This window comes from Anabas testudineus, chromosome 4 (genome assembly GCF_900324465.2).
Source record: "Anabas testudineus chromosome 4, fAnaTes1.2, whole genome shotgun sequence".
Classification (NCBI taxonomy): Eukaryota; Metazoa; Chordata; class Actinopteri; order Anabantiformes; family Anabantidae; genus Anabas; species Anabas testudineus.
Genome location: NC_046613.1, coordinates 15,185,537 through 15,212,668, shown reverse-complemented (window position 1 = coordinate 15,212,668; position 27,132 = coordinate 15,185,537). Strand labels below are relative to the sequence as shown.

At 38.3% G+C, this 27,132-nt stretch overlaps 3 protein-coding genes across 4 annotated transcripts in view; 1 reads left to right on the top strand and 2 right to left on the bottom strand.

Annotated features, from left to right (window-relative positions):
• The window catches only part of psmd1 (proteasome 26S subunit, non-ATPase 1), a 30,953-nt gene extending 7,970 nt beyond the window's left edge, over positions 1 to 22,983 (bottom strand). Inside the window, exons 1-19 of the mRNA XM_026345527.1 lie at positions 22,782 to 22,983; positions 22,031 to 22,074; positions 21,400 to 21,473; positions 20,793 to 20,962; positions 20,454 to 20,662; positions 19,966 to 20,109; positions 19,367 to 19,593; positions 19,000 to 19,060; positions 18,767 to 18,895; positions 18,540 to 18,628; positions 18,370 to 18,448; positions 18,106 to 18,279; positions 17,735 to 17,846; positions 17,396 to 17,592; positions 16,535 to 16,630; positions 15,967 to 16,031; positions 5,154 to 5,268; positions 2,337 to 2,453; positions 1,309 to 1,411 (exon numbers count right to left, since the gene is read on the bottom strand). Of these exons, the coding sequence (XP_026201312.1) occupies positions 1,309 to 1,411; positions 2,337 to 2,453; positions 5,154 to 5,268; positions 15,967 to 16,031; positions 16,535 to 16,630; positions 17,396 to 17,592; positions 17,735 to 17,846; positions 18,106 to 18,279; positions 18,370 to 18,448; positions 18,540 to 18,628; positions 18,767 to 18,895; positions 19,000 to 19,060; positions 19,367 to 19,593; positions 19,966 to 20,109; positions 20,454 to 20,662; positions 20,793 to 20,962; positions 21,400 to 21,473; positions 22,031 to 22,074; positions 22,782 to 22,797 (2,221 nt within the window). The 5' untranslated portion in view covers positions 22,798 to 22,983. The remainder of the gene's footprint in view (positions 1 to 1,308; positions 1,412 to 2,336; positions 2,454 to 5,153; positions 5,269 to 15,966; positions 16,032 to 16,534; positions 16,631 to 17,395; positions 17,593 to 17,734; positions 17,847 to 18,105; positions 18,280 to 18,369; positions 18,449 to 18,539; positions 18,629 to 18,766; positions 18,896 to 18,999; positions 19,061 to 19,366; positions 19,594 to 19,965; positions 20,110 to 20,453; positions 20,663 to 20,792; positions 20,963 to 21,399; positions 21,474 to 22,030; positions 22,075 to 22,781) is intronic.
• On the top strand, positions 7,166 to 13,956 carry htr2b (5-hydroxytryptamine (serotonin) receptor 2B, G protein-coupled). 2 transcript variants are annotated; one of them, XM_026345530.1, is made up of 5 exons: positions 7,166 to 7,657; positions 8,085 to 8,133; positions 8,256 to 8,656; positions 10,453 to 10,653; positions 11,973 to 13,956. In XM_026345530.1, exons 3-5 carry the CDS (start codon positions 8,395 to 8,397, stop codon positions 12,908 to 12,910), a joined length of 1,401 nt encoding a protein of 466 aa, XP_026201315.1. In that variant the 5' UTR covers positions 7,166 to 7,657; positions 8,085 to 8,133; positions 8,256 to 8,394; the 3' UTR covers positions 12,911 to 13,956. The 2 variants fall into 2 exon arrangements, with proteins under 2 accessions (XP_026201315.1, XP_026201314.1); XM_026345529.1 differs by having other exon boundaries at positions 8,085 to 8,656.
• A 578-nt stretch (positions 22,984 to 23,561) lies between the features above and the next one.
• LOC113150969 lies at positions 23,562 to 26,353 on the bottom strand. The gene is made up of 3 exons (XM_026343744.1): positions 25,300 to 26,353; positions 24,715 to 24,828; positions 23,562 to 24,321 (listed from the first exon to the last, which is right to left on the bottom strand). Exons 1-3 carry the CDS (start codon positions 26,081 to 26,083, stop codon positions 24,224 to 24,226), a joined length of 996 nt encoding a protein of 331 aa, XP_026199529.1. The 5' UTR covers positions 26,084 to 26,353; the 3' UTR covers positions 23,562 to 24,223.
• Positions 26,354 to 27,132: the final 779 nt, after the last annotated feature.

Below are 27,132 nucleotides of genomic sequence, written 5' to 3'. Positions count from 1 at the left end.
ACAAGAGAGGCTGACATTTCCTGGGTAATGAGCACCAGTGATCATAATACTGCTCTAATCGCTTCCGCTCGTCAAATTGAATACAATTGCGTCTACACCTCAAATACCCCAAACCCCCTACAAGAACCAGAATACAATAACATTCACACTGCATGAGCTTGAGCATGCCTGCCATTCAAACAGAAGTGGTGTGTGTCCTGTCTGGAATGTGTTTAAACTGTACGCTACATGCTGAAGCTGTACTGAAAACATGTATGTACTGAGAGCTGGAGTTTGGCATGAAGCACGGAGAGCTGGGAGTGTGTGTACAGTCTGAAAAATGACCCTAGTGGTTAGAGTTTGACTGGATGGTCTCACGCAGGGTCATCTTAGCATGTTAGTCTGAGTTTATTGTGGTTAATGTGCCTGATTTGATATACGATTGAGGTTCTGGCTGTCATCAAGTTGGCTAATCTGCCCAGAAAAAAATTTAACCATCAAATTATGCCGCAGAAGAGGTGGAGCTAATCGAATCAAAAACATAACTCACAGTAATGGTGCAAATGTAGCCGGTTTCACTGTAGGTTCAAGTAGCAACACTCGACTGTATATTACAACAATATAGTATAAGAGCAGTGTGTAAACAGAGCTGGTTTCTTTTTGGCCTTGGACACAAAATTTGGTAAAAGAAACATTTTTTTTTTTTTTTTTTTTTTAACTCCTGCCTACATAGGTTTGTGTATACATGTGAATATGGGTGTGCTCTCTGTATGCGAGTGTGTAGCTCTCCATGTGATGATGTACAGCTCTGTAGGACCCCACACACACACAAACACACACTGCATGCTTGTGTCCACAAACACCCGCACAGACACACAAACACAGGGACTATCAGACAAACAGTAATCACCAGTGGGAGACCAACAGGCCATATGGCTCAGAGCAGAGCTGAGCCGAGCCGAGACCGCCAAGTGCTAATGCACCTTAGCATGATCTATTCCAGAGACACAGAGCACGGGTGGTCAGCCAAAGAGGGTTACTCTGTGTTTGCTTGAGCGTAAAGGAAGTCAAATACACTAGTGCGGGTGCGAACACACACACACACACACACACACACACACACACACACACACACACACAGTCCAAATCACAGTCATCAGTTTTCTTCTTTTACCGTGTCAAGAATTCAGGACTTTTTGCATCTAGGGCAGGCATGAGAACAGAAACTGTGAAACAACCATGCCTACACAAGGGAACCAATAAGATCACATTTCAAACTAGCATCCTGTAAAAAAAGGCATATGTGTCTTGTGCACTTTGAAGACAAACCTGCATCGAGGATTCCCTGGGCCAGGATGGCACCGAACTTGGCCATAACGTCATCATGCTTGTCGTTGATCACCTTTGCATAAAGCTGCCTGAACTGGTTCACCTGAAATAAGGAACAGAATGGAAACATGTTAATATACAATCCATAGTTGCTGGAGTGGCACTAATGGCCAAACACAACACTAAATGAAGTCTAAACAGTTTAAATTAAAAAAATTGTCTCTTCAAAAAAGAGCAGATGTTATATGTCTAATTGTTGTTAAATCTGAACAATATCAGCAGAACATTCTGCTGATACAGTCATGCTACAGTGACACCTACATTGCCACATTCTTGTGATTGTGCACAATTGTGTGTTACCCATAGGAGTTCTAGCAATGACAATTATTTTACACTGTGCTAGACAGTAACTGTACTAATGGGCCAATTAACCACCCTCAAACTACACATTTAAGACTTCTATCTGTGAAACAGACATGGAAATTACAAAGACATGCAAAAAAACAGCAGCAGTACTTCCATCTCTATTGTAACATTTATTGCTTTGCAGACAAGGAGTCTCTGAAAACATGTCTGGCAAATCTTAACAGTTTATGACAATGTATGAAGTGCTCCAAGGGTGAGTTTGTGCAGTCACTCTCCAGTCTTTCACAGACACAGACTTATTTCCTTCTGTCCTCACAATTCTGATGCTTTCTGCTTTAAGTCAAGGCTTCACCTTTTCTTTCCCCTTACTCTTTACTCAGCAAAAGCACTTATCTTAGGAGTCACTGATGCATGTTGTTATATTGCAGATAACCAACATGTCACCCAGACAAAAAACAGGGCAGTATTGGTTTGCACTTTATACAATATACCCTTTTACAATCCAGGTTAAGTTAGATTGAAAAGGAATTACTCTGGTGTTTTAATGGCACCAAATCTTTTAGCGAAGCCATTACCACTACTGGCAATAAACTAAATTCTGCTGTGATAATTAAGAAATTATACAGGTCTTTAAAAAGAAAATACAAATAATTATTATTTACCTTGGGACAGGTGACTTCAGTTTGTTGAATCATGATGAGAGCAGAGGCAATGAGGGCACCTTGTCTCACATAATTTACTGGGTCGTTGGTCATGGGCTCCAGCAGATTGATGGCCTCCTGTGAATGGAAAGGCATAACAGAGACATTGGCAATGTTGCTTAAATTAAGTGTACTTTAAGTAAACTTATTTATAGGTTCGACAACTGTTATGGGGCTTATAAATCTACTGCCTTCGTGGGTAGCACTGAATGGCTGATCATTTTAAAATGATTTGGAGTGGAAAAAGTTGCTCTTGGATGTTAAAAAAGGCAAAGACAGCAATCTACTGAAATTATTTTCCCATGTACATATTTGAGAGAAGTTAAACCCTGCCTCTTTGAACGTGAAGTGTTGAAACAACAGTGCTCTCTGCTGCATTTCTCCTGTGTGCACTGGGCACACGGAAGACAAAGCAATTTTACACTGGCTATTCTTGCACTGGCCAGGTGTACATTAGTTCAACATTTCTTCACTGTTGGTCCAGTGATGAACCTAGATGGTTAATGAAGGTGTCACACTAGAAACTATGCTGTCTAAAAAAACATCTTGGTGGCAAACAGATCACAACATAAAATAAAGCGTGTTCAATACATCATTAGTTGGAAATAAGTGAATGATGATCATCCTCTGACCATTCACTAATAAACTGCATGTACACGGCTACAAATACTGGATTTGACTTAAAAATGCTCATGATTGTCAAATATTCCACAGACACAAAAAAAACAAACAAGAAATCTAATAATAAGAAGAAGAACAACAACAACATTTGTGCCACTGCTAAAACCTTTGGGCCTTATTCAGTCCACTGCAGAATGATCTTGCAACAAGTTTTACAATTTGTTGTCAGGCTGTAAATGATCTAAAATATTTGAAATGAAAGTGAGAATGATTAGTTTGTTTCTGCTTCTTAAACACATTGAGGAGGAATTAAAAGTGTAGTTTCTCGATTTAGTCAGACTTAAGCTGAAATGTTATGCTTTTTACTGCCTACGTAGTTTCTATTTTCCTATTCCCAAGACAGCAGATCAGTGCAACATGGACACTTGTGTTTGGCTAAATACAGGAAAAGATTATCAACAGAGGCAACCAGACCAGGCAAATTAATGACATTAGTGTCATCGATATCTGGTTGCTCTGGACAACTGAGTAACAGTTACAACAAGCCCTGCCTTCTTCAGTTTCCTCCCACGATCGCTCATCTAATGAAGATGTGAGTGAGGGCCACCTCCTCTTCTTCCTCATATTTCTTCTTATTCCACCATTCTCGTTGAGTAGTAATGGCTGTAACCCACACCACCAGACTGAGAGGGAGGTGTCAGCTCCACCAGGGAAAAAGAAACAAACTAGGATGATGACAGTGGAGGTAAAATAAACTATGTTTCATCAGTGCTCTTGGCTCAGCTGGCTGAGACAGCAGTGTACCAGCATAGGCTGGAGTGTAAAGCCAACACTAGTTGACCACATCCTGTTCCTGATAGGTTGCTGGGGGGGTTAATTGAAGGTATTTACTGTCAGGCCCAATCAGCAGATCAGGCTGACATAAAATAGGGTTGCTCAAGATTCTCTTAATCCATGTTCAGTTGTAGAATGTTTTCTATAGACCTGTTAAGACTTTACATTAGTTTCTATTCAGTGCTGCTAAGAATTGGCTAGAGACTTGTTCAAATAAATGGAACAGTGCAGTACACACTTTACCAGACCATAATTTCCATTTAATACATAATTACAAAACGGTATCATATAACCATGTACTGAAACATTAAAATGGTTCTTGTAAGTCCACTACATTCTCACGGGTATTTCCATCCAATTCGCCAAACAAGCTGAACTGCATTTAAGATTTCAAGCCCAAGGTGTATAAATGATGGCAAAGGAATATGTTCACTCTAAATAGGTGCCCCACTCTTCTTGCTACAACATCATTACTCTCACTGTGAACCCAATGTTCTCAAGGTCTTATTCTGGAAAAAACAAGCAGTGGAGCTTTGGACATCTGTAACATGCCTCAGCCTGATCTGGTCCCAAACATTCCCTCTAGATCTTCAAGGCCCAGGATCCGCTAAGCCATAACCCTACCAACAATGTCACCTGACAACAATTAGCTCACACAAGGCATAGTTCAGCAACTAAGAACTGGTAGCACCCCTGATTTCTTTCTTTACTCTACTTCTTGAACTCCAATGAACCCAGACACGATGAGGTAGCCTGGTGACAGCTAATATTTATTATCAAATCTCTCTGCTTTCCATCAATGTAATCCTTTGGGCAATACCTCTTTTAAAAATATAAATGTGAGGCATATTGGCTCTTGCTTTTTAAATTAATCCAGATAATGCTTGAGGCACTTGTAGATGATAGTCTGATTAAATCTTGTCTGATTTCATTTCAAAATTTTGTAAAGCAATATTCAGTCTGATGGCAGCATTATATATGACATGAGAAAAGGGACCAACTTGTATCACCTACTTCTGCAGGGCCTTATAGATAATAAGTCTGTACATGCCCATCTAAGATGAGACTCTAAGAGAAGCCATGAACTGGCTGCTTTAAGGAAAACCGTTCATGCAGAATAGGTAATCTTTGCATCAGTGACACAAGTATTACGCCAAGAAACAAAGAGTACACAGAATAAGTGACAACAGCAATATTGCTTTTGTACTTAAAAAAAAAAAACAAAATGATGTGAGTTAAGTCCATCCTTGAATATAGCATGTTTAATGGGACTAGTGAGATCACAGACATCAAAAAAAGGTGGATGGATGAACAGCTACTGACCTTATTTCCTGTTCCAGCACAGCAGATTCCCAAAGCCATGGCGGCCCCACATCGAACATGAGGGTTGTAGCTCTCTGACAAAAGAGACACCACACTGGGACACTGCTCTGGGGTCCTGAAAAGAGACAAGGGGAAAGGAATTAATGGAAAGGAATTAATGCTTAAGAAATAGAAGGCAAGTGAGCTTCATCACAACAACACTGCAACTGAAGAGGCTTCCTCTGTTGGAAGTACTTCGCTTGCTTGTAGAAAATAATAATAATAATAAAAATAGATAAGTAAGTTATATTTAAAGAAGTACCCAATTCTAAGCAGAATTAATCTTAGCATGAGGGCATTAGTAAAGTCAAATATTCAAATATTCAAAGCCTTTTCAACCTTTTAGTCGTTTCATTTTGCCAAGCACTGGTAAAGCACCAACAAATGTAATTGTTGGGGATCATCTATGATCAGAAAACAAACAATTTAGGGGCAAACTATGTTGCTCCTGTCTTTAATGGCATCATGTGCCAACTTGCACATGCACATCTGTACATCTTCCCTTTAGGTATGAATAACACTGTTGCAACTTAATTTCTCCGTGTGAAACGACACAAACATCAGGTCAACAACAGCAGGTATACAAGTAAGCTAAATAAACTGTAGATGGATTTTGCAGATGATTTTGGCAGTTACTGATGCACAAACACTATAACAGAGCAGATCTGATTAGCTCGTTTCCTGTATGTCACCTGAATAAATCATGAAAGGACCTGGACAACATTAACATTAAACAATTCAAGGACCTGTGATGCAGTTTTTTTTGACGAAGAATACACAAAGGAGAAGAGCCACAAACAACAAATGTGCTTATAGAAGGAGAAAAGCCATTACCAAAGTGTAAAACATTTACTTTAACTATTAAATTACAATTACTTTTTTTTATTTGGTATAACCAAACAGTTTGTAAAATGAAGGGCAAACATTCTGTTTTAGATTTAATTAAAAAGTGTATCAATAACCAATAATAAAGTACATGACAAATCAAAAACATTTTAGGTTTTTCAAATTTTGAAGAATTTAAGACTAAACTCAAAACTATTCTGCTCCTTTGTACAATAAATGCACTCCAGGGAAGTTGATTAGTTGGTTACAGTTTAATATGGAGTTACCACATCAAACAGTACTTTTGGTAAAACTATACATTACACAAATAACACAATCCAATACTAATAATTATACATAAAACTATTACTACAGTAAACTACACCAACACTAACAAGTCAGTATACTGCTAGGCGCACAACTTCAGCTTCTACTTGCATCATGAAGATGGAGAAATCAAGAAGTCTCTTGCTGAGATATGAGATAGAGAGGCTGCCAGAGCAAAATACATTTAAATGGCCTCAGATTTTCCATGCAATCATTTCCGGTCAGCATAATGTTTGGTTGCTAACACCAGCTGGCAAATATTAGAAAAAACACACATTAAACTTCAGATTCAGAACTATAAGTAAATTATGTTTCAGCAAAAACATTTCGTCTTTGTAAGTGGGTGGGTGGGGGGATGGGGGTTACTGGCTGTTATCCCCAGTCTTTTGTTGTGAACATGTTGTGAAGAGAACACTCACTCATCATCTGGTTACTGTAAACTCCAGGCATCGTTTATTTCTGCCTTTTAATGTCTTGCATCTGCTTTTAAAAATAAAGCAATGAGAGTGCACTGACAAAAAACAAAAATTCTAACTTAATCATCTACAGGAAAATAGGATCGTATTTAAATGACTTTCTCAACCTAACAAAATTTAAGCTCATTGACGACAAAGTGGAAAAGCTACAGGGTGAAAGTAGATTTTTATGAGCACCTCACAAATACGCAAAAGGGTTCTCCCCATCCACCACTGCTTGCTTCGAACAGAAGACAGAACAAAGAGTGACAAATATAAACAGTGGGATGGCTGTGTTGGAGGAAATTACCTCCCAGAACCACTGGCATGTTGCCAACATGAAGACATTCATCTGTTTTGTACAGACTGACTCAGAGGCAAAGAAGAAAAGGGAGGGAGAGAGAGAGCGAACGAGGCGCGAGAGAGTGTGAGCTGATTAAAGGCTGTGAACAAGAAGTAGCGAGTGGATATGGGACAGAGTCAGAGGAGCCGCAACATCTGAAAGTTTTAAAGCTGTGATCGCGGTAGGTGATGCAAAGCAAGACTGGGGGTTCCTCCAACATGTGGAAGCAAAACAAATTCCACATCATGGACTACTTCAGACAGAGACAGATTTAGGTTTTGCTGCTGACAAGAGACATTCTTTGTCAAGTTCCTACGGAGAGGGTGGAAATATAAATATGAGATAGTACATGTTAAAAAACATGTCCTAAGAGATGTGATAAGTTTGAAACATAGTGGATATTAAGCCACACTGTTTTTGCAGCACAAACTTCGCTTTGGGACGTTAATACATAGTGGTGTGGAAAAATACTTGACTGGTTAAAACATCAAAGAGCAACTTGCCTTGAAGAGCAGGTAAGACGCTTTTAAAAAAATCAATCATGTTAATTTACCCTTTTGCTCAAGTTTAAAAAAAAAGTTCCACATGCTTAAGTGTGTACATCTTTCTAGACACATGTGTCTTTCACCTTAAGCTGAATTTATACCTAACCACCGTTTTATGTATTGACTGAAAAGTCCAAATTTAGACTTAATCAATCCAAGTGGAGAAGTTACACAAGACTATTTGAAATAAACATGATTGGGGAAAAAAAATGAATCTATGCCATTATTCCCTATAATTTTATGTACAGTACATTTCTGCCATGTTGTGGATAACCTGCAACGACCATTTTTATTTGCTATGATACTTGTCTAAATATTACACTTAGTTTATACAATTTACAACTAACAGGTACTATGGTATCGCTGCTTCCTTAACAGTCATGCTGTTCTTTTAAAGGGGATGCGGCAAGTCACAAGAAAGTGAGGACCTCTGCTACAATCTCACGGTGGAAATACTAATTGTGTTTGGATTACTGTCAGCATTGGAGTTCATAGTATTGGACCCGTTTATAGTGGATTCCCTACTGATTTTTATTTTTTATTTTTTTTTGGTTGCCCACTGCGCAAGGGATGAAGCACCCTACTCAGTGACCCTGAGCTGTTCACCCTACCCTCTGCCCTTGCCCGTGGGACCCAGTGACCATGCTGACCGAGTGTCCAACACCAGAAAGATCAGAGCCACGACTCACACTCAGGCCCACTGCACCATGTCACAGGCAGGCACGGCTCCACTTGAGACTAACAGCTCATGGTCAAAAGAAGCGCCTGATGTTCAGCTGAAATGGCCTGCCCTACTAATAATCATGGTCATCATCCCGACTATCGGAGGGAACATTCTGGTTATTCTTGCAGTGTCACTTGAGAAGAAGCTGCAAAATGCCACTAACTATTTTTTAATGTCTCTTGCTGTGGCCGATCTACTGGTGGGACTTCTAGTGATGCCCATTGCCCTTGTCACTGTTCTCTACAGTAAGTATGACATGAAACTCAAAACGCAATAAACACTTAACTGTAGCAGGGCAAATATACCCTTGTTCAATGCCCAGATCCGTTTTCTCCCACCATTATGAAATGCTAAACTAATACGATTTAAGTTGCTGTAACAACTAGCTATGTTTGAAATGTTTTTAACCCTTGTAGGTTGTTTTAAAACAGGCTTCAGTAAAATATTCATAAAACCCCAGCAAAGCATTGCTAACAAATGTTAGGCATGTTTGAACATCGTAACATAATGTTTTTAAGTGAGTGACGGCCCTCCATTTAATCAGAAAACATTTATTCCCCCCCTCTTATTAATCTACCTAGAGAAACAGGCCAGCATCCTTGGAAAAAGCAAATAAGGATAAAAATAGTAAGTGAGCAACACTAGATACAATCGCAACAGTCTCTAAACAAATTATTGTAGATGAAACACAAGAGATAGTGGACAATAAACATTGTACTTCCTTTGGTAGTGATATGGTAGCAATTGTGCCACTTGGACTTAGTTACTGGTCCGGGGGTCAGTGGTGAAAGTAAAAAAACGAAGCATGCCAATCCTAAAAGATTTTTTTACATTCCAGTGACAGTTCATTGTAAATACAGCTATAAAGAACTGCCTGATGATCAGGCTAAAAATAAGTTTGTCCTGAGAACTGTCCAGTACAAATTAGTTAAACCATCACTAGCACTAAGCACCAACTCCCCAATGCTCAAGAGAAGAAATCCTACATAAGACTAGCAGGCATACGGGTTTAGATAAAAGATAAAAGGTAAGATCATGCACAAAACTGTATTCTATATTTAAAATACAAAGTTAAAGAACATGACACCTGATAAAGCAAGAATGTGTTTTTACAGCTGGTATCATTCCACATCAGATAGGCAGGTGAATTCAAGGCATACAAGCCACACAGTAAAAAGTAATATTCACCAAAACTTGTGTTTAGTTTATGTAGAAAAAAATACTAGACATCTATAACCTCCATGAAATAATTTCTACAGCATTATGTGGAACAATGTTTGTTCTCAAAAGCATTCATTTTTCCTCACTAGGTTGTCAAATACATTAAGTAAACACAAATACCATGGAGATAGGGAGGGTTCTGGTAACATGATTTTTAAGATAACACTTGGAGTAAGTATGGGACTAAACACCTCACGTACAGATAAAGAATGCCAACTTTGAGATAGAGTGAAGAATTTGTCAATGGAAAAGTCCCCAGATGAAACTTGTCGACGACTTGAACTATGACTTAAAACTTTCATCTAAGTTGTAAAAGGAAAAAAGGGGACAGATGGCATAACAAGACAATTATACAAAGGAACACTTCCAACTATAGTCTACTGCAATGTTAATGGGTGACAGAACAGAAGCCAGAACAATTACTTGCCAATTTTATGGCTAGAACTGAAAATAAACATTGCAGTTGAGCATAGGCTGTGGCACATACAGAGCTTTTAGCTCCATAAACAGTCAGTGAACCCTCCTTTTTCCCGTAAAGTCATTCCTTTCTGAGATAAACAAACACCAATCTTTTGCATGAGTGCTACTTCTATTCACTTGCAATTGCAGTGCACCTCCCATAGCCGTTAGTGAGCAAAAAAAAGGGTTTGGGAATAAAAATGGACTATAAACATGTGCATTATAGTAATTCCTAATTGTAGATACACTATGACAGATAAGTGATGTAGAAATCGTAATTCGTAATATTGTAAATAATTGGAACTGCAGCATAACAAGTCAACGTCTTACAGGATTAATTCCCTTCTCATCTTCTCTTTAGACGCTGACTGGCCTCTTCCAGAGTTCCTCTGCCCCATTTGGCTCTTCCTCGATGTGCTGTTTTCAACTGCTTCCATCATGCACCTATGTGCCATTTCACTGGATCGTTACATTGCCATCAAGAAACCAATACAGCACAGCCAGTACAAATCCAGAGCTAAAGCCATGGTGAAAATTGGACTGGTATGGCTGATATCTATTTGTAAGTATATTTCTTCAGTTTAAGTTTGTTTAAAAACACTGGCTGTGTTGGTAGGAGAGAGACAGGATAGAGAAAGGTTGGGAGGGTACTAAACACACTTTAGTGGTCAGAGTGAATCTTACAGATGGTACAATGTCCTTTGTAAATTCTTGCAAAAGACTTGTTTATCTAAAGGTCAATACCAAAGTACACCATTAGATGTAAACTGTAACTAGAGAGTAAAACATGTTTACATAATAATATATCACATAACTAATAAAAAGGTGCCCAACAACAACAATTTGTTTGTCTGGTGTATATTACTTAAATATTTTTAAAAACCTGTTGAAAATTAGTTATTAAAAAAAATATTAACATTTTACACAAATATATCTATTCTCTGTACATTCTAGATGTAAACTGCATAATGGGCCTGATAGTAAAAGGAGTCAATACAAAGGGGCACTAGGTTTTAGGTCTTGTGTCACTGTTGAGTTTTATTGTTCAAGGTCAGCTTAACCATGTCCTCTGTTCAGCAAGAAACTAAAGCGACTACAAATCTGGCCCATTTATTTAAAGCATTACTGCTTAGTGCCAAAACACTGAATACTAAGACCTATAAGAGCAGAGTCGACTTGCTGTCTGGTTTGGTTTCATTGGGGCTTTATTTCAGGAGTAAAACCAAATCATCAGATGGAATGAAGGGAACACTGCAGTTAACACGGATGGTTGTAAAATCAATTGCTCAATTTAGAAGGCCAACCAGTTATTAATTCCAAGGGATCACTTTTTCCACTAGCAATATGATATTTTTAAGGTTGTTCTCAATAAAGACATGGAATGTGTTAACAAATATAATGTGTCTAAAATATTAATACTCTTGATTTAAATGAATATCAGATCGCATTTTATTTTGTTTCTTTTCTTTCCATGGTAGAGTTCTAACTTGCAATAAAATTCAGAATCAATCTCTCTACTGCTCTACTGTAGATTTAAGCTGCTGAACATGCTTTTACTCCCAATTAACCTCATTAGCTGTGAAATGACCCAACAGATGTTTTTAATAATTACACAAATTCTACGGTCTTTCACTGCTTTTCTTCCAACCCTTTTAAAATTTGTTGCTGGCATTAAATTCAAAATGAGCAAGTTATATGTTGTCTTCAGACTATTTTCAGTCAAATATAGGTTATCAATAAATTCAGATGATGCAGAAACACTATTGTAATTGATGCTGAAACAATGAAAATAAAAAAATAATTCAATCATTCAATGTTCCCTAAATGATTCTATGGTACATAAACAACTGCCAAAAGTAACTCTTCTTGTCTCCCCCCCAGGCATAGCAATCCCAATTCCAATTAAGGGGCTTAAGAATTACCATCTTCCCAACAACATCACCTTCAACAGTAACCACACATGCCTGCTGAAGACAGACACCTTCCGAGAGTTTATCATGTTTGGCTCTTTGGCAGCATTCTTCATCCCTCTGACTATTATGATGGTCATCTACCTGCTCACTGTCCAGGTTCTACGCAAAAAGGTTTATTTGCTTAGATCAAAGGTGACTCAGCGCTTCAGCTACCCAACAGTTTCTACAGTTGTGACCTCACCTCTAGCTGAGCAACTGAACATGCTGGACAACACAGTTCCCAAGACGCAAGAGAAAACAATCACAGGCACAACAAACTCTCCCACACGAGATCAAATGACCTTTCGCAGAATGTCAACAATGGGCAAAAAGTCAATGCAGACTCTGAGCAATGAGCAGCGTGCCTCAAAGGTGCTAGGCATCGTCTTCCTATTATTTGTAGTCATGTGGTGCCCTTTCTTCATCACAAATATCACGTCTGTGCTTTGCACTAGCTGTGATGTTAATGTAATTGCCCGCCTCATGGAGATCTTTGTTTGGGTGGGCTATGTGTCATCAGGTATTAACCCCTTGGTCTACACGCTTTTTAACAAAACATTTAGGCAGGCATTCACACGTTACATCACCTGCAATTACAAGAACTGTGCCAGTCAAACAGAAAGGCACCCGTGGACCTCAAATGCAGATCGGACCCTTACACGGATTTCACTCAGGTCTTCCATGGCAGAAAACTCTAAACTGTTCATGAAGCATGGTATGAAAAATGGAATTGGATCTGTGAGCTACCAAAGTCCAGTAAGGCGCAGACAAGCACCTGCACAGTCATCCAGTGGTGTTATGCTAGACATAATGCTTCTGACTGAAAATGAAGATGGGAAGCAGGAGGAACACATTACCTGCGTATAGAGCTACTATATGCTCTTTATCCAGTTTAAAAGTGAGCACTTGAAGTGGGTCTGATTCCTGTTGCAAACTCAATTTCTTTGAAGACTAAATAGTAACCCTTCCATCAAAATTCTAAATGCATAAAAGTAACCTGCTGTCGCTGTCAATTTAACCAACAAACATTTAATGCCAGGAGCAAAATCAAACCCAATGCTAGTGATGATTTTGTTTTAAATAAGTATTTTCAGAACCATACAAAAACAAATGCTACCTTTCATTCACAATTCCAACACATTGTATTATGATGTGAGTGTATAAGAATAAAATATTACTCAACGGGCCTTTAAAATAGCCCTGTAAGATAGCAAGACATAAAGTAATTGATAGCAAAACATGAACTAATTGGCCACGTAATTAATCCTATATAGTAGCTCTGCCCTGACTTCTACTTTTAAAAGATTATGAAGTCTCAGTTGTTGTTAAACTTTTAGAAAGGTGAAAACTGTACTATATGCTCATTATTGAGGTCATAGTGAGTGGTGGAGTTAGACTGGAGTGCATTAAATAATGTTAACAGCAGAATACATGGCATAGCTGCAGTATTTGATTGCTTCAGAATGTACAGGTATATTAAAAAAGAGTTTGAGTTTTCAAACTAATCTAAACATAACCTGTAGCAGGTCAAATAAAAAAGAAAACAAGAGGATAACCTATGTTGAAGGGCATAAGCCAGCAACGTTTATACCACTACACAATAATGGAGAATAAAGTCATTATGACAACTTGGAAACTGGCTGTGAATGCAGCACAAATCATCTTGGACTATGCCATAAACCATCTCAGAACACATGCTTAAATTTTGTTAAGACAACTTTAACTATCACATCTCTTCCTCAACAGATACTTAAGAATTGCACTCTTCACGTTTAGGAAGTGCTCTTGTATGTGTATTGCAGCCTGATCCTTTGACATGTTAAAAGGTTTCCAAATAAAATACTGTATATAAGAAAGAATCCAGGATGAATGGAAACTTAAATGTGTTCAATAAAATATACTTTGTTGCTGAACAAAAATAAAGTGGCACAAATTCTGAATTTTGTTACAGCTGATGTCTTCACTTAAAAGTGACACCACTAGAGATGATCAAAACAGCAACAGGTTAATTTAGTACAAAAAAATGCTTCATAAGACATTTTAACTTTGAGGTGTTTTGTTTTTGCGCAAATGTACATGTTCGGAGAATTAACCTTGAACCACTGGGGTGGGACGGTAGAGAAGAGAGGCCAACTGAATTATTGTGGTTCAGAAGTCTTTCTAAACACAGAAGATTTACACAGGGTGTATCTAGCAGCCAATTGATCACACAGAATATCACATAGCCTTTTTTGGGCTTAAAAATGTACACCGAGATATTTGTGCACTGGCTAGGTTCCCTGTTTAACACTGCTCTCATCTCTGATGGCTAAATCCCTATAAACAGTCAGGGAAGAAAATGTGTGAGTGACAATTGCAAGAACGTCCAGCTTCCTATGACAGAGGGAAAATCTATGAATACCAGGAAGTTAATGTAAGTTCTAGACAACAGTGTGTTTAAATTCTCCCATCACAGCAAATAAAATATGTTAATGTCCAATTACAGTTTTTCTGAAGTACAAAACTAAAGATCAGGGTGACCCAGAGCAACCAAAACCAGATTAAAGAAAAAGCTGTAGTTTATAATAACAAAATAAATATAAAACGAAAAGTTCACCCACCACCATAATTTACTTTGAACCATCTTGGTAATATTTTTGCTAGGTCTTTATCATATTCTCTTGGACTGGGTATAATTTAACATTTTTTAATACCAGCATCAGTAGTATGACTGCAGCGTATAATTACAAGAAAATGTACAGTGGCAAGAAAACAAAAGTGAACCTTTTGGAATTTCATGGTTTTCTGCATTGATTTGTCATAAAATGTTCAATAATATTGTCAGATATAATGAGCTTAAATTAATAACAAAATAATTTCTGATCGTTCATGTCATGTCATTGAGAACAAAACCTCATAGTGCAGTGGAAAAGGTATGTGTTAGCATAGAAAATCATTTTGAGGGTGTGGACTAGAGTTACTTTGTACATGTACATGAAGAACACACAATGTGAATCATGCCTCGCCAAATAAAACTTTCAGAGGATGTATGATCAAGAATTGATGATTTTCAAAAAGCTCGAAAGAGCTACAAAGTGATTTGAAAGACTTCAAGGACAAATAAAATTTTAAACTATATTGAGCTATTTGGAAAGGACACACAGCACAACATCTGGTGTAAAAAGGTCACTCTACAGATAAACAAAATCCACCTTTTGGAGAGGCCAAGCCAGAGTCCAGAATTCAACCCAATAGAGATGCTATGAAATGACTTAAAGAGAACCTTACACGAGATGCCTAAAGAATATGACAGAGCTAAAGCAATTCTGCAGGAAGAATGGGCTAAAATTCCTCCTGAATGTTGTGCAGCTCTGATCCACAGCTACAGGAAGCACCTGGTTGAAGTTACTGGTGCCAGGGGGGTAACAGTAAGATTATATTTGTCAATACTCTAGACTTGGCTAAAGATCAGATTTTATGACAAATTGTTGCAGCAAACCATGAAATTCCAAAGGGTTCATATACTTTTTCTTGCAACTGTATATTAAATTCTTCACAACAACTATTTGATGACAAATCAAGCATTCAAATATTGAAACAAATCAATCCACTTGATAAATGGCAGAAACAGTGAGCACTGTGCACAGAAAAGTGGACTATTTGTGTCTTTTAAAGTTTGGGAGAACTTTCTATCAATAGAACAAAGGTAGCAAATAGTAAGATTTGAGTTGTTGTGGAACAGGAGCACACTGATTCAGATTGAACACATTACCTATATTTCAGAAATGTATCAATGTGACACTAAATCTCACAATGAGAACTATGCAACTGTGCTATACTATACCTATGTGAGATTAGTCAAGGTTCATCCATCAAGTGTGGGGACAGAAATAACAGGACTTCTCAGGCTCAAAAGACAAAGGCGGCTGATACATGGATCTTACCTGAACAAGATGAAGCCAATGGATTCAACGGCAGCCCTTCTGACATCATCATTTACATCACTCACCTTAATTAAAAAAAGCAAAGCAGTCAAATAACCAAAGCCTTTACTGAGATTCATAAACTCTTATATAGAACCCTAATGATGTAGCCCTCTAATGTCTCACAATATAAGGTACATGCTCCCCTTGCACACTGTCTGATAGCTTTAGCTCGTATAAGGTGCCATCTACAGGACAACATGTTGAATTGGTCACAGTATAAGGTGTTTTTAGCCAGTAAGTGCACACTGGATGTCATATACAGTACAGCACATGAATATGTATATCTTTGAATTGCGTTGTCATCATTTTACACTGCAGTTTTACAAGTATAATTAAATGTTTTACTCTAAACAGAAATGTGTATAAACATTTTAAAACAAATATAAATCACAGTATTAAATTTAGTGATATGAATTATGATTCCAGCTACAGTTTTGCAGCTCTGGCCCTTGTTATCTGCCTTACTGCCAGTGCCAACTTGATGAACTTGTCTTGCCCTCAATAACTACTGTGTGGAAAAACTCACAGCGACATGTAGCAGGCGTCGGATGGCCTTGTTGTTCCCAGATCCGCAGTAGGCCATTCCCACAGTGTACATACCAGAGCGCCTCAGGATGGGGTCCTATCATAGACAGTGAAAGGAAGCAGAGGTTTTAGACATTGTCAATGGATATATAACTAAGATCAACAGAGCCATTTCCCACTACTAGTTCTTATAGAAAAGTTCCTGGAACACACTGCAGAAGAAGAGCCTCACATGTGACATGAAACACACAGACAGGGCTTATATGAGCACATATATGACTGGATACATTAAACATAGGAACCACATATTGCAGTTGCAAGAGTTATTGAGATTTACAAAGTTGTAATACTCTCCTAACCTAATTGTAATCTTGTTGTATTAATAAAGCTTTTGAATTCCACATGTATTGTGTTACCAACTTAAAGGAGGAGGCCAGTCATTTTCTAGATTAAATTCTCATACAGAAACTAAAACTAACAGGGGATTGACTCTACTTTTAACATATATCCAACAAACAATTGGGCAGATCAACATTTCTTAAAGCCTCTAGAGCATTTAGCCTCTTGTATTCTTGTGAGCCAAAGTGAAGGTCAGGCCTGTGCGCACTAAAGTGGAAAGGTTGCACTGGTGTGTTTTAAATTAGGTCTATGGCACAAGCAAAATCAGGACTGACAAACATTATGAAGAGTGGAGACAATTTGTTAGTGTTTTTGATCTCTGTATGAGAATTTCTGGTAACAGCAAAAATATAGAAAATGATGTCTTATGCTTTTAGCTGGACAAATGCCATAACTAAAAACTGACATCTTAATTTTTCTTGACTGCATGACATATATAATTTTAAGTGCATTTCAGCCTTACTTTGTCTCTGCAGAGGCTTTCAATGAGAGCATCAGCCTCCTCCATGCGACCATACATGACCATGGCTATTCCCACTGCCAGACCACGCAAGATCTTCTCATGCTGTGTCTCCTGAGCGTAGCCTACCATGTCTTCGATGGCCTGAGCTGACTTGGAGCCCAGCATTACCAGACCCAGAGCCAGGCCTGCGGCTTCACCTGGGAAGTTATAATATTGCCAGCATGATTTCCTTTCTTATCGAGTTATGCAAAAAGGAAATACTAATAACAGAATATGCATTTTTTGTAAAAATATAATTTTAGTAAGCAGAGCAGTGAGAACTAAAACTGGCCTACACACCAGTGACGGCATCATCTTGGTACAAGTTTGACTTAAGGAGGTCATAGACATCCTGTCTGGCTGTGCCCAGTGCAGACAAACCAAGGCCAAGGGCACCACCATGACGGACGATCTGCAGCAGATGAAAATAAAGAACGAGATAAAATATCAATTATATATACATTTACCAACAGAAAGTGACTTAAATTATCTTAGCAACAAACTACTAAGACACTGTATTACTATAAAACGTATAAAACGTATTTCATTACTTAGTTTAGCAGATCGGACTTATTTGAGCAATCTTTTTGAGTTTATGCATAGAATAACAAGCCTGCGTTCAAAATATTACATGTAAAAAAAATAAAATAAAAAAAAGAAGTAAAACTTACATCATTGCTGGCATTCTTGAGTTGACTAAGCAAGTAGTCAATGATGTCCCCACCATGGTTGGCATGGATCAGTCCCAGAGCGTACAGGCCACCTCCCTCCTGGTAGGCTGAGCCAGGAGAGGTGTCCTTTGGCAAGTAAGTGGCCATTAACTGGAGCGCCTCTTTCTCGTGACCCTGAAAATCACAGCATGTTAATCTGGAATAAAACACATTATTTTTTTGTTTGATCTGCATTATATCATCATCATAGTTACTTAAGTTTACCTTGTGAATGACACCTAAACTTGCTGTAGCTGTGAACTTTGCCCAGTTGGTAGCTCTTGCAAGCCATTCCAAGTTCTCTCTACAAGGACAAACCGAAAGTCATTTGTACGTTTATCAATCTCTCTATGCACTCTACAAAATATATGTTCACATTCTGAATGCACAGTTACCTGAGGAACTGGTCACTTGTGGTTCCTGTGTGCATGAATGAATTTGCTATTACTGTGGCAGTGTGGCACACCGAATTTCGGACTGCATCCTGAAGTGACAGTGGACAAAAAATGCAAAGGAGGAAACTAACATCATATTCAATGACTTTGCACAATTTTCAGTTCATCTAATATAATTTTTTATTCTCTAAATCTTGTAGGTTGTAAGGGTGCCTAGCCAATATTACCTTTGTGTTTTTGAGAATCATTAGATCTGTGTTGTTATTTCGAATTAGGAACTGCAGGTGTAGCTCAATGGCCATTTCCCCGCTGAGAATTTTGATCATCTTCGCGTTCTGGTCTTTGGGCTCATCTTTCTGCAAAAACGCAGGAAGCAACATGATGATGCGTCCACTAAATCAAAGTTATTCTATAAAGACACGTAAAAAAGCACTGTAATACAACACAATACAGAACTTACAGTTTCTGCTTGTTTTCCAGCAGGGGAGCTGCCAGTCTTGTCATCTGTCTCCATAGCATCACTGTAACACAAATAACAACTTCTGTCAGTGTTGAATGGCTTCATTACAAATAACTCAGTATTACCATTGGCACTGGTTACATTTTTCATGTGCACATTTATTGTCCCTTCACTACTGCTGCTAATTATTGGCAGTAATATGGGACACTACATACATTTGTAGACTCAGAAAGTGTAAATTATAGTAAATTATAAAGATAAAGCTAAAAAAAATCCCTCAGAAGTAGAAAAGCCCTAAGTCCTCATAAACATGAACCAAGATGAAGTGCTTCAGTTTTATCTGTGCTTGGTATATTCCCCTGCCCACCTGTCTTTGTCGGACGTGGGCACAGTTCCTGTATTTGTAGAGCCAGGGACTCCAGGAATAGGTGTTCCAACTGTTCGGAGATTCTGGATGACAGAAGAGAGGAACTGCTGGCTGGCACTCTCATACAAATCAAAGCAGATCTGATAGGCCATCAGGAGGTTGTCCTCCTTCACAAGCTTCTCTAAAATGTCGCTCACAGCTTGTGGGTCATCTAGAAATATTAGGCACTAGAGAGATGAGGAGAAAAAAGAATATATATTTAAGATTTTGACAGTTTTGTCAAAATCAAGTTTTAACAAACTAGAGCAATAAATATAGCAGTATCTAAAACTACATAGTTGTCAATAGGACACTTTGTGTGCGATATGTTGAGCATTAAGGTGGTTATCTCATATAATTATGTCATAGTAGCATTAGTATAATACACATCAAAAAGTAAAATAGTAATGAAAGAGTAAATATGTAAAACAATATGTAAAACTATGTTTAAGTTCCCAAACATCATATGACTAATTGGAAAGGCACTAAACATTAGAATAGTAAAAAAATATTATTAATAACAATGTATGCAACAAGTGTTTTAAGTAAATTATATTTACCTGACAGACATTGATGAAATCAGGCTTTTCCAAATTCATGTAGAGCTTAACCAGCACCCGCAACACCTCATTGCGGAATTTCTTGTTCTGCATCAGGGACATGCACACCTTCAGGCTATAGGCAAGGAGGCCACTGACATCATTCTGGGGGAAAAAAAACAACACGGTTATCAACGTGTTTTTTAATGGGACAAAAAGAAACTGAGTAAACAGCAGTAAACCAAATCTGAACCTGTTCAGTGGTATTTTGTAATTTTGTTACTGTTACAACAGTAGGGTTAGGGTTAATGTTGACAGTGTCGACATTGCTAGTGAAGTTGTTTATTCATTTTAAAATCACCATGTTTTCTTGGAAAATAAAAATAAATATTAAAATGGAAATTATATTTTAAAAATGCAAAGGAAAAATACAAGTACAAAAAGGAAAAGTACAAAAGGCTATTGTCAACTAATGTCAAGTCAAATGTGATTGACGATTAGCTACTGACCGATTCTAAGATGGTCTTTTCGAACATGTCAAGGCGCCTGGTCTCAAGGGCAATGCCAATGGCCTGCTTGTATTTGTGATCATCAAGGCAACGCAGAAACATCTTGTTGACAATGCCCTCAAGACGGGGGTCGATGCTTTTCTTCTCTTCATCCTCTGGCAGCTCAGCATTCTCCACCCGAAGCTTGGTGTAATGGTCGATGCATTTGGCTAAGAGACACATAGACAGAAAAAGCAAGAGAATCAGCCTTCCAGCTGTATTCTAACCAAACATCAGAAACACTGATGAGGACTAAGTCGGTAAGTAAGATAAATGAAGTGTTTTTGTTTGACCACTCACCAATGATGGTCTCCACATATTCTGAGTCATCTGTGACATTGAAGAGATCTCCAGCACCAAGAGCATAGTTCAGAGATTCTTCAAAAGCTCCAAGGTGGTAGAATACCTTAGAGGCCACCAGCGCAGCAAATTCTCTACTCCGAAACGTCTCATCCTCATACAAGACCTCGCTGTAAATAGACAACAAATGTGCATACAAGACCAATTTATTATATAGAATATACAGTATCAAACCTGCAGAAATTATTTTCTCTGACTCACAGTGCAGTTTGAGACAGATAGCAGCTATGACACTACGTAGAATCCAAGGATCTCTGTAAGTAACCTTACAGTTTAACAGCTAGGAAATGTATATTTCTTGTCCATGATTGAAAGTACAGTACTGAAATGCACACTTTATCTACATCCACTGTCATGTGTCACTACTGTCCTAAATATGTCACTGCTGATAAGGCAAGTTATTTAAGTAAGCACTTTGTATACTTTAACTGGAGTTAATGTGAACCTTTCTTCCAACTGCCATAGACATAGAGATAAAAGAGCATTAGTTATGATGCCTAATGTAAAATTCTTATGTTAACTATAGTTTTGAATCAATAGTACTTACATTTTATCTACTGATCCTGAAATCTCAGCCCAGAAGTCATTCACAATGGAGTCTAGCTTGTGCAGAGCAAACTCCTGCAAAATAAACAAAGACAATGCATTGACATCATGTAAATGCTTCTTGTGTTCCAACTAAAGTTTGCCATTACATAGAATTTGGGTTAGTTTACTCAATATCTTTCATGATCTGTACCACTTTAAAAAGATTTAAAAGGTTCAATGTAAAGATACATCTGGTATGGAAATTCTACTTTGTTCACCATTATTAATTCCTAAATCAATATGAAAAGGAAACGCATATCAAGTCTACATTGCATTTCTGACACAAAGTTGGCACACAAAGGTAACAGCATCTTCATTTCATGGCCTTTCCTACACTGCAAGACATACCAATAAAAACGCTTCACCTAATAATTTATGTTCCTCGACATTTGGATAAATGAAACATCATGACACACATCTAACCCCCAGTACCCAATCTCACTCCTTAAACAATTCCCAAGGAGGCAAACTCCTTCAACCAGTAAGTCAAACCACACACATAATCTATGTAGTACTGAACAGCATTTGCCTTGGCATATATATCTTCTGGTACCTATTTCAACACTCTAGTTCTAGCAACTAGTCCTTACCTTCAGCTGTGGCTCGTCCTCATCAAGGAGTGAAATAATACCAGCTAGAAATAAAACAAGACAAGGTGTTAGTTTATAAGAACATATGGAAAAACAAGAAATCAGGGATAGGACAATTAGCACTCTCATATATATATATATATATATATATATATATATATATATATATATATATATATATATATATATATATATTTTAATAACCAATTCCCAATAAAGCTAATTGCAGATATGTTTCTCTTTATAGAGAATATACATGTACTTAACTCAAATAACATATACATATGTAACTATATGTTTAATTACACACCTGCAGATTATAGACTGCTACAAAATTGTTCAGAAGTTCAGATGTTAAAAACATAACGTAGAAAGCACACGTTCTTTAGGACATTCATTTTATTTTTAAGATAAAAACAACGTATGTATCGTTATTTCCATGAAAATGACATTGAACATCATCTCCAATGTTGTTAGCGTTAACGAAACTAAAGACTGTTAGCTTCAACGTTATTTTAACTTAGCGTCACTATGACTTCCTATACTTCAATAATATTACACCGGGTAAAGTTGTCGCCTAAAACTGTCACTGCAAAGCGTCAGTCTTTTCTAAAAAAAATATGTATTTTTTATTTTTATCACCGCTTAACGGCTGAATGACAACATCTACGTTAGCTATGTGACTCAGCTAAATCAATGGCAGCTAGCTAAAGATACGGCTAGCATAATACAAACACTTCCCATGACTTACCGGCAGATGTTATCATGATTGGCTCTTTTTTCCCTCCTCAGCCCCACGGTCCTATTTCAAAGGTGGAATTCTGTGCGGTTTCTTTCCGGTTGAAATAAAGAATATAAAATATATTTTGTATCTGAACTTGGAAGAAATTGTGGAACCAAGCGCAGCCGCTGCTGATTTCGTCTGGTCCAGCACAATACCTCAAGGCCCTTCTGAAGGTCCTCTGGGGTGGCTGGCCTCAATTGTGCCTGATTACAAAGTTATAAAAGTATATTGTGCACTATCTTCGTCTACTGCATCAACCGGTATTACCTTAATTATGTGAAATGTTATACTTTAATGTCTCATTACATTAAAAATTATTTAGAAATCATTTATTTCATGTGTACATAAGTGAGAGTACACGGTTTATGTACCGGCCACTCCAAGACAGCACGACGTGAATCAGTTCTTTTCTCTTTTAGTCTTTCTTTCTTTTATTTTGTAACATTTCGTGTAATTTGTGCAAAACCTATTTATATATATATCTACTGTGTTTTGTTGCTCATAATGTGGGAATTTGTCTTTATACTAGTGTTGGATACAACTGAGCTTTGTGAATCAGAAACAGAAGGAAGCAGTTGTATTGAAAATTATTGACCGCTTCTTATCGTTCGATACGTAAGAAATGTCGACATCTAGTGGACAAATCTAGCAAGTGTCGCTGGAGCTCCTCTTGGTTTTAAGTGTGGTGAAAGAACAGATTTCAACATATCTGCACATAAGTAGTTTTGAATTCATTTTATTTGACAGCTTTGAAGCCTACAGTACATCAAGTCATAGAAAGTGGGAAGAAATACTGATTAATTTCTAATGCAGTTGTCAATAACCTGCATCTAAGGCACAAAATCCCACCAAATGACAGTGATAGGAGAAAATAAAAATGACATTGCTGAAAAAACAAATAAAGAAAAACAACACCTTATGAATCCCCAGTTAGCCTATTCCAATTTCCTCCAATTATAACCTAATTGCAGGATCCTGATATTGCATCCTCATTGTCAGTATGAACCATTTGTTAAATTACTACTTACAATGTTCTGTTTTAGTCATATATGGTCAGTGAAATTAGGGCAAAACAAAGATTAAACCTGGAGTTCTCTTCCTGAAGATCTCCAGCCTACCTGTGGTGTTAAATATCATGAGACGGCTTCTATATTTAACTGAATCAACTGATCAAGCCATACATACGTAAATCCCTTTGTGACTAACTATTGTACATAAAAGACTATGTATAAATGTACAAGGTGGTAACCAGTTCGGCCCAGCAGTGGGAACATTGAGCACCATGAACGAACACCGTAACATGTAGTAAGGCTCTGTAGCAGTGTTAGGATAACGGCTCTCTTTGTGGTACAAAAAAATGCTGTTCACAGTGTGATAGGCTTGCAGCCCCCTGGTCATGTGTCATGACTTCAGCTGTCCCCTACAGCTGGTTCCCCGTTCACATGACGTGGAGCAGATAAAGAATTGGTTTTCAGAGGAATGTTTTCTTCAACACTTCCAGTGTCATCTAAGAAAAGAGAACACATTAGAACACAGTTACATACCGTAAAACTTAGTATAGAGGGATTCATAATGTCTCCATTAGCAATGCAGTTTTTGCAGCACAGTTTCAGTGATTACAGTTCAAATAGTTTGAAAGTACTGTAAAACCTGTATATAGGATGTTAACGATCAATTAAACAAATGATTCTGTTGTTTTTCAAATTGAATGCACCGATTTTCTTCCAATCTGCCTTTGTCTGTTTCACCTTTAATAATGATGAAGGTACCATCAAGTAAACTTGTATCAGTTGTGCAGAAGAGGATCAAGTGAACGTATAGAATAAGTGAAGAAAACAAGAAAACATTCAGAGAGAAAGGAAATGCCTACATTCAGCTCAGTAAAACTATTTTCAGCTACCTCTTTGACTGCTGGTTGAAGGGTTGTTGTCCTGGCCTCTGGCTCCTCGTCTTTGAGGCCAGAACAAACATTGGAATGGCCAGAAAAGCGTGTTCCCTCTATCCCTGGTATTATCTGAAAGGCAATAATAGGTATTAAACACCCTGGCAGCTTATCTAAGACTGTTTTCATGAATGCTCCTTCTGTGTCATAGCCCTTGTAGGAAAATATGTGCATAAATGTGTGGTTCTTATGAATGTCGTGGATTAACCTGTAATGAAGTGCACAACACAAATCTCCACAGTGTTTGCCAAATATTTCTGCAGGGACTCAAACTGCCACAGTATGTAGATGGTTTCCAGTGGCCTTATATAAAAGTATTTGAAATCCCAGGATATTTCTAGATAACTTTATTTTAAATTCCTTTAGGCCCTGATTGTGTGTGTTTTTCTAAATTTCAGAAACTTTTTTTTTGTTTGTTTGTTTGTCAAGTAATCTGCACTGGTAACGTGTGATGAGCAAAACACACTTCACACTAGACCAACCACAGGAAGAAGTTGGTTTGTTATGGATTACTAATTGCAAATGCAGTGCAAGTTAATACACCTGCTGTTTCAGACGAACATATAACCTCGCAGGTGTTTTTCTTGATGCTGAGCATTTTGGCCTCCGTCTTCGGGATAAAGCAGCCGACCCATATTGTCTCTGGAGGATGTTTGTGAAACACTGAGCGGATCAGACTCTCCAGGAGCTGCGCACAACGACTCGACTCGGCGTTTTCCTCCGTGGTGCGTATTAATCCGATCAAAGCCGGTCGGGCCACCGTGCCACATTTCGTACGCGCCTTCACGTCCTTCAGGATCTCTTTGAGGATCACCTTGTTTGACTTGTTGCTCAGAAAAGTTTGCCTGAATATGAAGATGATAACGTGGGAGTCTATCGCTCTCTCCTGACTGTAAACGCTTGTCCCCCTCGTTGTTGATCTCTGTGCGTTTCCGTTGCGCGGCGGCTGCGTCCCCTCCTCTGCGCACTCCCCCGCTGTGCAGCTCGTCGGATCCAACTCCTCGGGCCGCGCCGTTAGAGGTATGTCATTGAAATGAGCTGGCTCTGTGCTCGAGAAAACGTGGTTTGCACACGCGGAATCGCCGTCGCTGCTTGAGGGAGAGGAGGAGGACTGGGGCTGTCCGGCGCCGCTCGCACGGCCGCGGATGTGAAACATGTCACGTAATAACTCCTGCAATATTCCAGCGTCCTCCCCATCCACGTCTTTACGTTGAGTGGCATCGCTGACCAAGAAAATCTTCTCCTTACCTCCGATCAGAGTTATAATCTTTTGAAACTCTCTCTCCTCCTCAGGCACCGTGTCCTCCGGGGAGGCCGAGTCAGCCATCCTTGCGCAATCACGGCTGCGCGGATCCGTTTTAAATTACAATGGACCATCAAGCCATTCACAACAACCTTCCAGACCGGTGAAGTGCACAGAAACTTCCTCGGTCACCAAAGCGCACCACCGGGGGAGGGTGGGAATAAAGGCTCGGCGTCTGTTGCGATTGGCTGAGCCACTGAATGGGCGGAGTCAAATGCAAGCTACAGTTCTGTTAATCTTTAAAGTTAACCTGTAATCAACAACTAAACTCAAATCATTGAAATCAAGACACATTTCTGTAAAATTCAATTTAATTTAATTTAATTAATTTCTCATAAATAATCCATGAGATCCTGGGTCGGACGGTGGATGATAAAATCTCAGGGTGCAGAGGTCACATTCTTTATTCCTACTATTCGCATGGAGAAGAGTCCAGCCTTCCCTCCAGTGCTGTAGAGTCCTGGCTTCTCTCAAGAAAACAAAAACAAAAAAAAAAAAACAAAAACAGAAAGGCATAGCAATGTTATCAGTCTGAATCCATGAAATAAAAGAACCCAGCAATTAAAAATAACCTGCTGAATCTGTGCAGCGTTGCCTCAGTGTTTACTGATAAACAATGAAGTCTGATGAAAACCAATACAGAGGTTTTAGCGTTTGACCTTTAGACTGGTTAAACACTGATTAGCTGGATGGTGTGTTTGCTGTTTGGCCTTCAGTCAAACTAGCTCCATGCACTTGCTTTCCCCCCCACACATGGGGTAACAGCTTCTTTGGGTAATTTGGTATCTAACAACTTACATGTAAAATAAAAACTGATATTCAAATTAAGGATTTTATAGTCATCTATACCAAATCTCTCCTTACATTTTGCACCAAAGCTTGAGCAGAGCTCATTGGAAATCATAATATTAAAATGAATATTACTAGTCTTTTTTTTTTTTTTTATACTTTATCAACATGAAGTAAAACAAACACACATCTGTGCCTGTGTGTTGGTTTATTTACTGACCTCGCTGTGCAGTGAAAGGAGGAGCTCGGGGTCCAGAAGCTCACTTGGACCAGTGAGAGATATG

What these genes read in the sequence shown, in the direction of transcription:
- htr2b (XM_026345530.1), top strand. Translation starts at nt 8,395, where the DNA reads ATGTCACAGGCAGGCACGGCTCCACTTGAGACTAACAGCTCATGGTCA. An exon ending in CCTTGTCACTGTTCTCTACA is followed by an intron (nt 8,657 to 10,452) that starts GTAAGTATGACA and finishes TCTTCTCTTTAG; the next exon opens with ACGCTGACTGGCCTCTTCCA. An exon ending in GGTATGGCTGATATCTATTT is followed by an intron (nt 10,654 to 11,972) that starts GTAAGTATATTT and finishes TCTCCCCCCCAG; the next exon opens with GCATAGCAATCCCAATTCCA.
- LOC113150969 (XM_026343744.1), bottom strand. Translation starts at nt 26,083, where the DNA reads ATGGCTGACTCGGCCTCCCCGGAGGACACGGTGCCTGAGGAGGAGAGA. An exon ending in ATGTTCGTCTGAAACAGCAG is followed by an intron (nt 24,829 to 25,299) that starts GTGTATTAACTT and finishes ATTGCCTTTCAG; the next exon opens with ATAATACCAGGGATAGAGGG. An exon ending in TTCAACCAGCAGTCAAAGAG is followed by an intron (nt 24,322 to 24,714) that starts GTAGCTGAAAAT and finishes CTCTTTTCTTAG; the next exon opens with ATGACACTGGAAGTGTTGAA.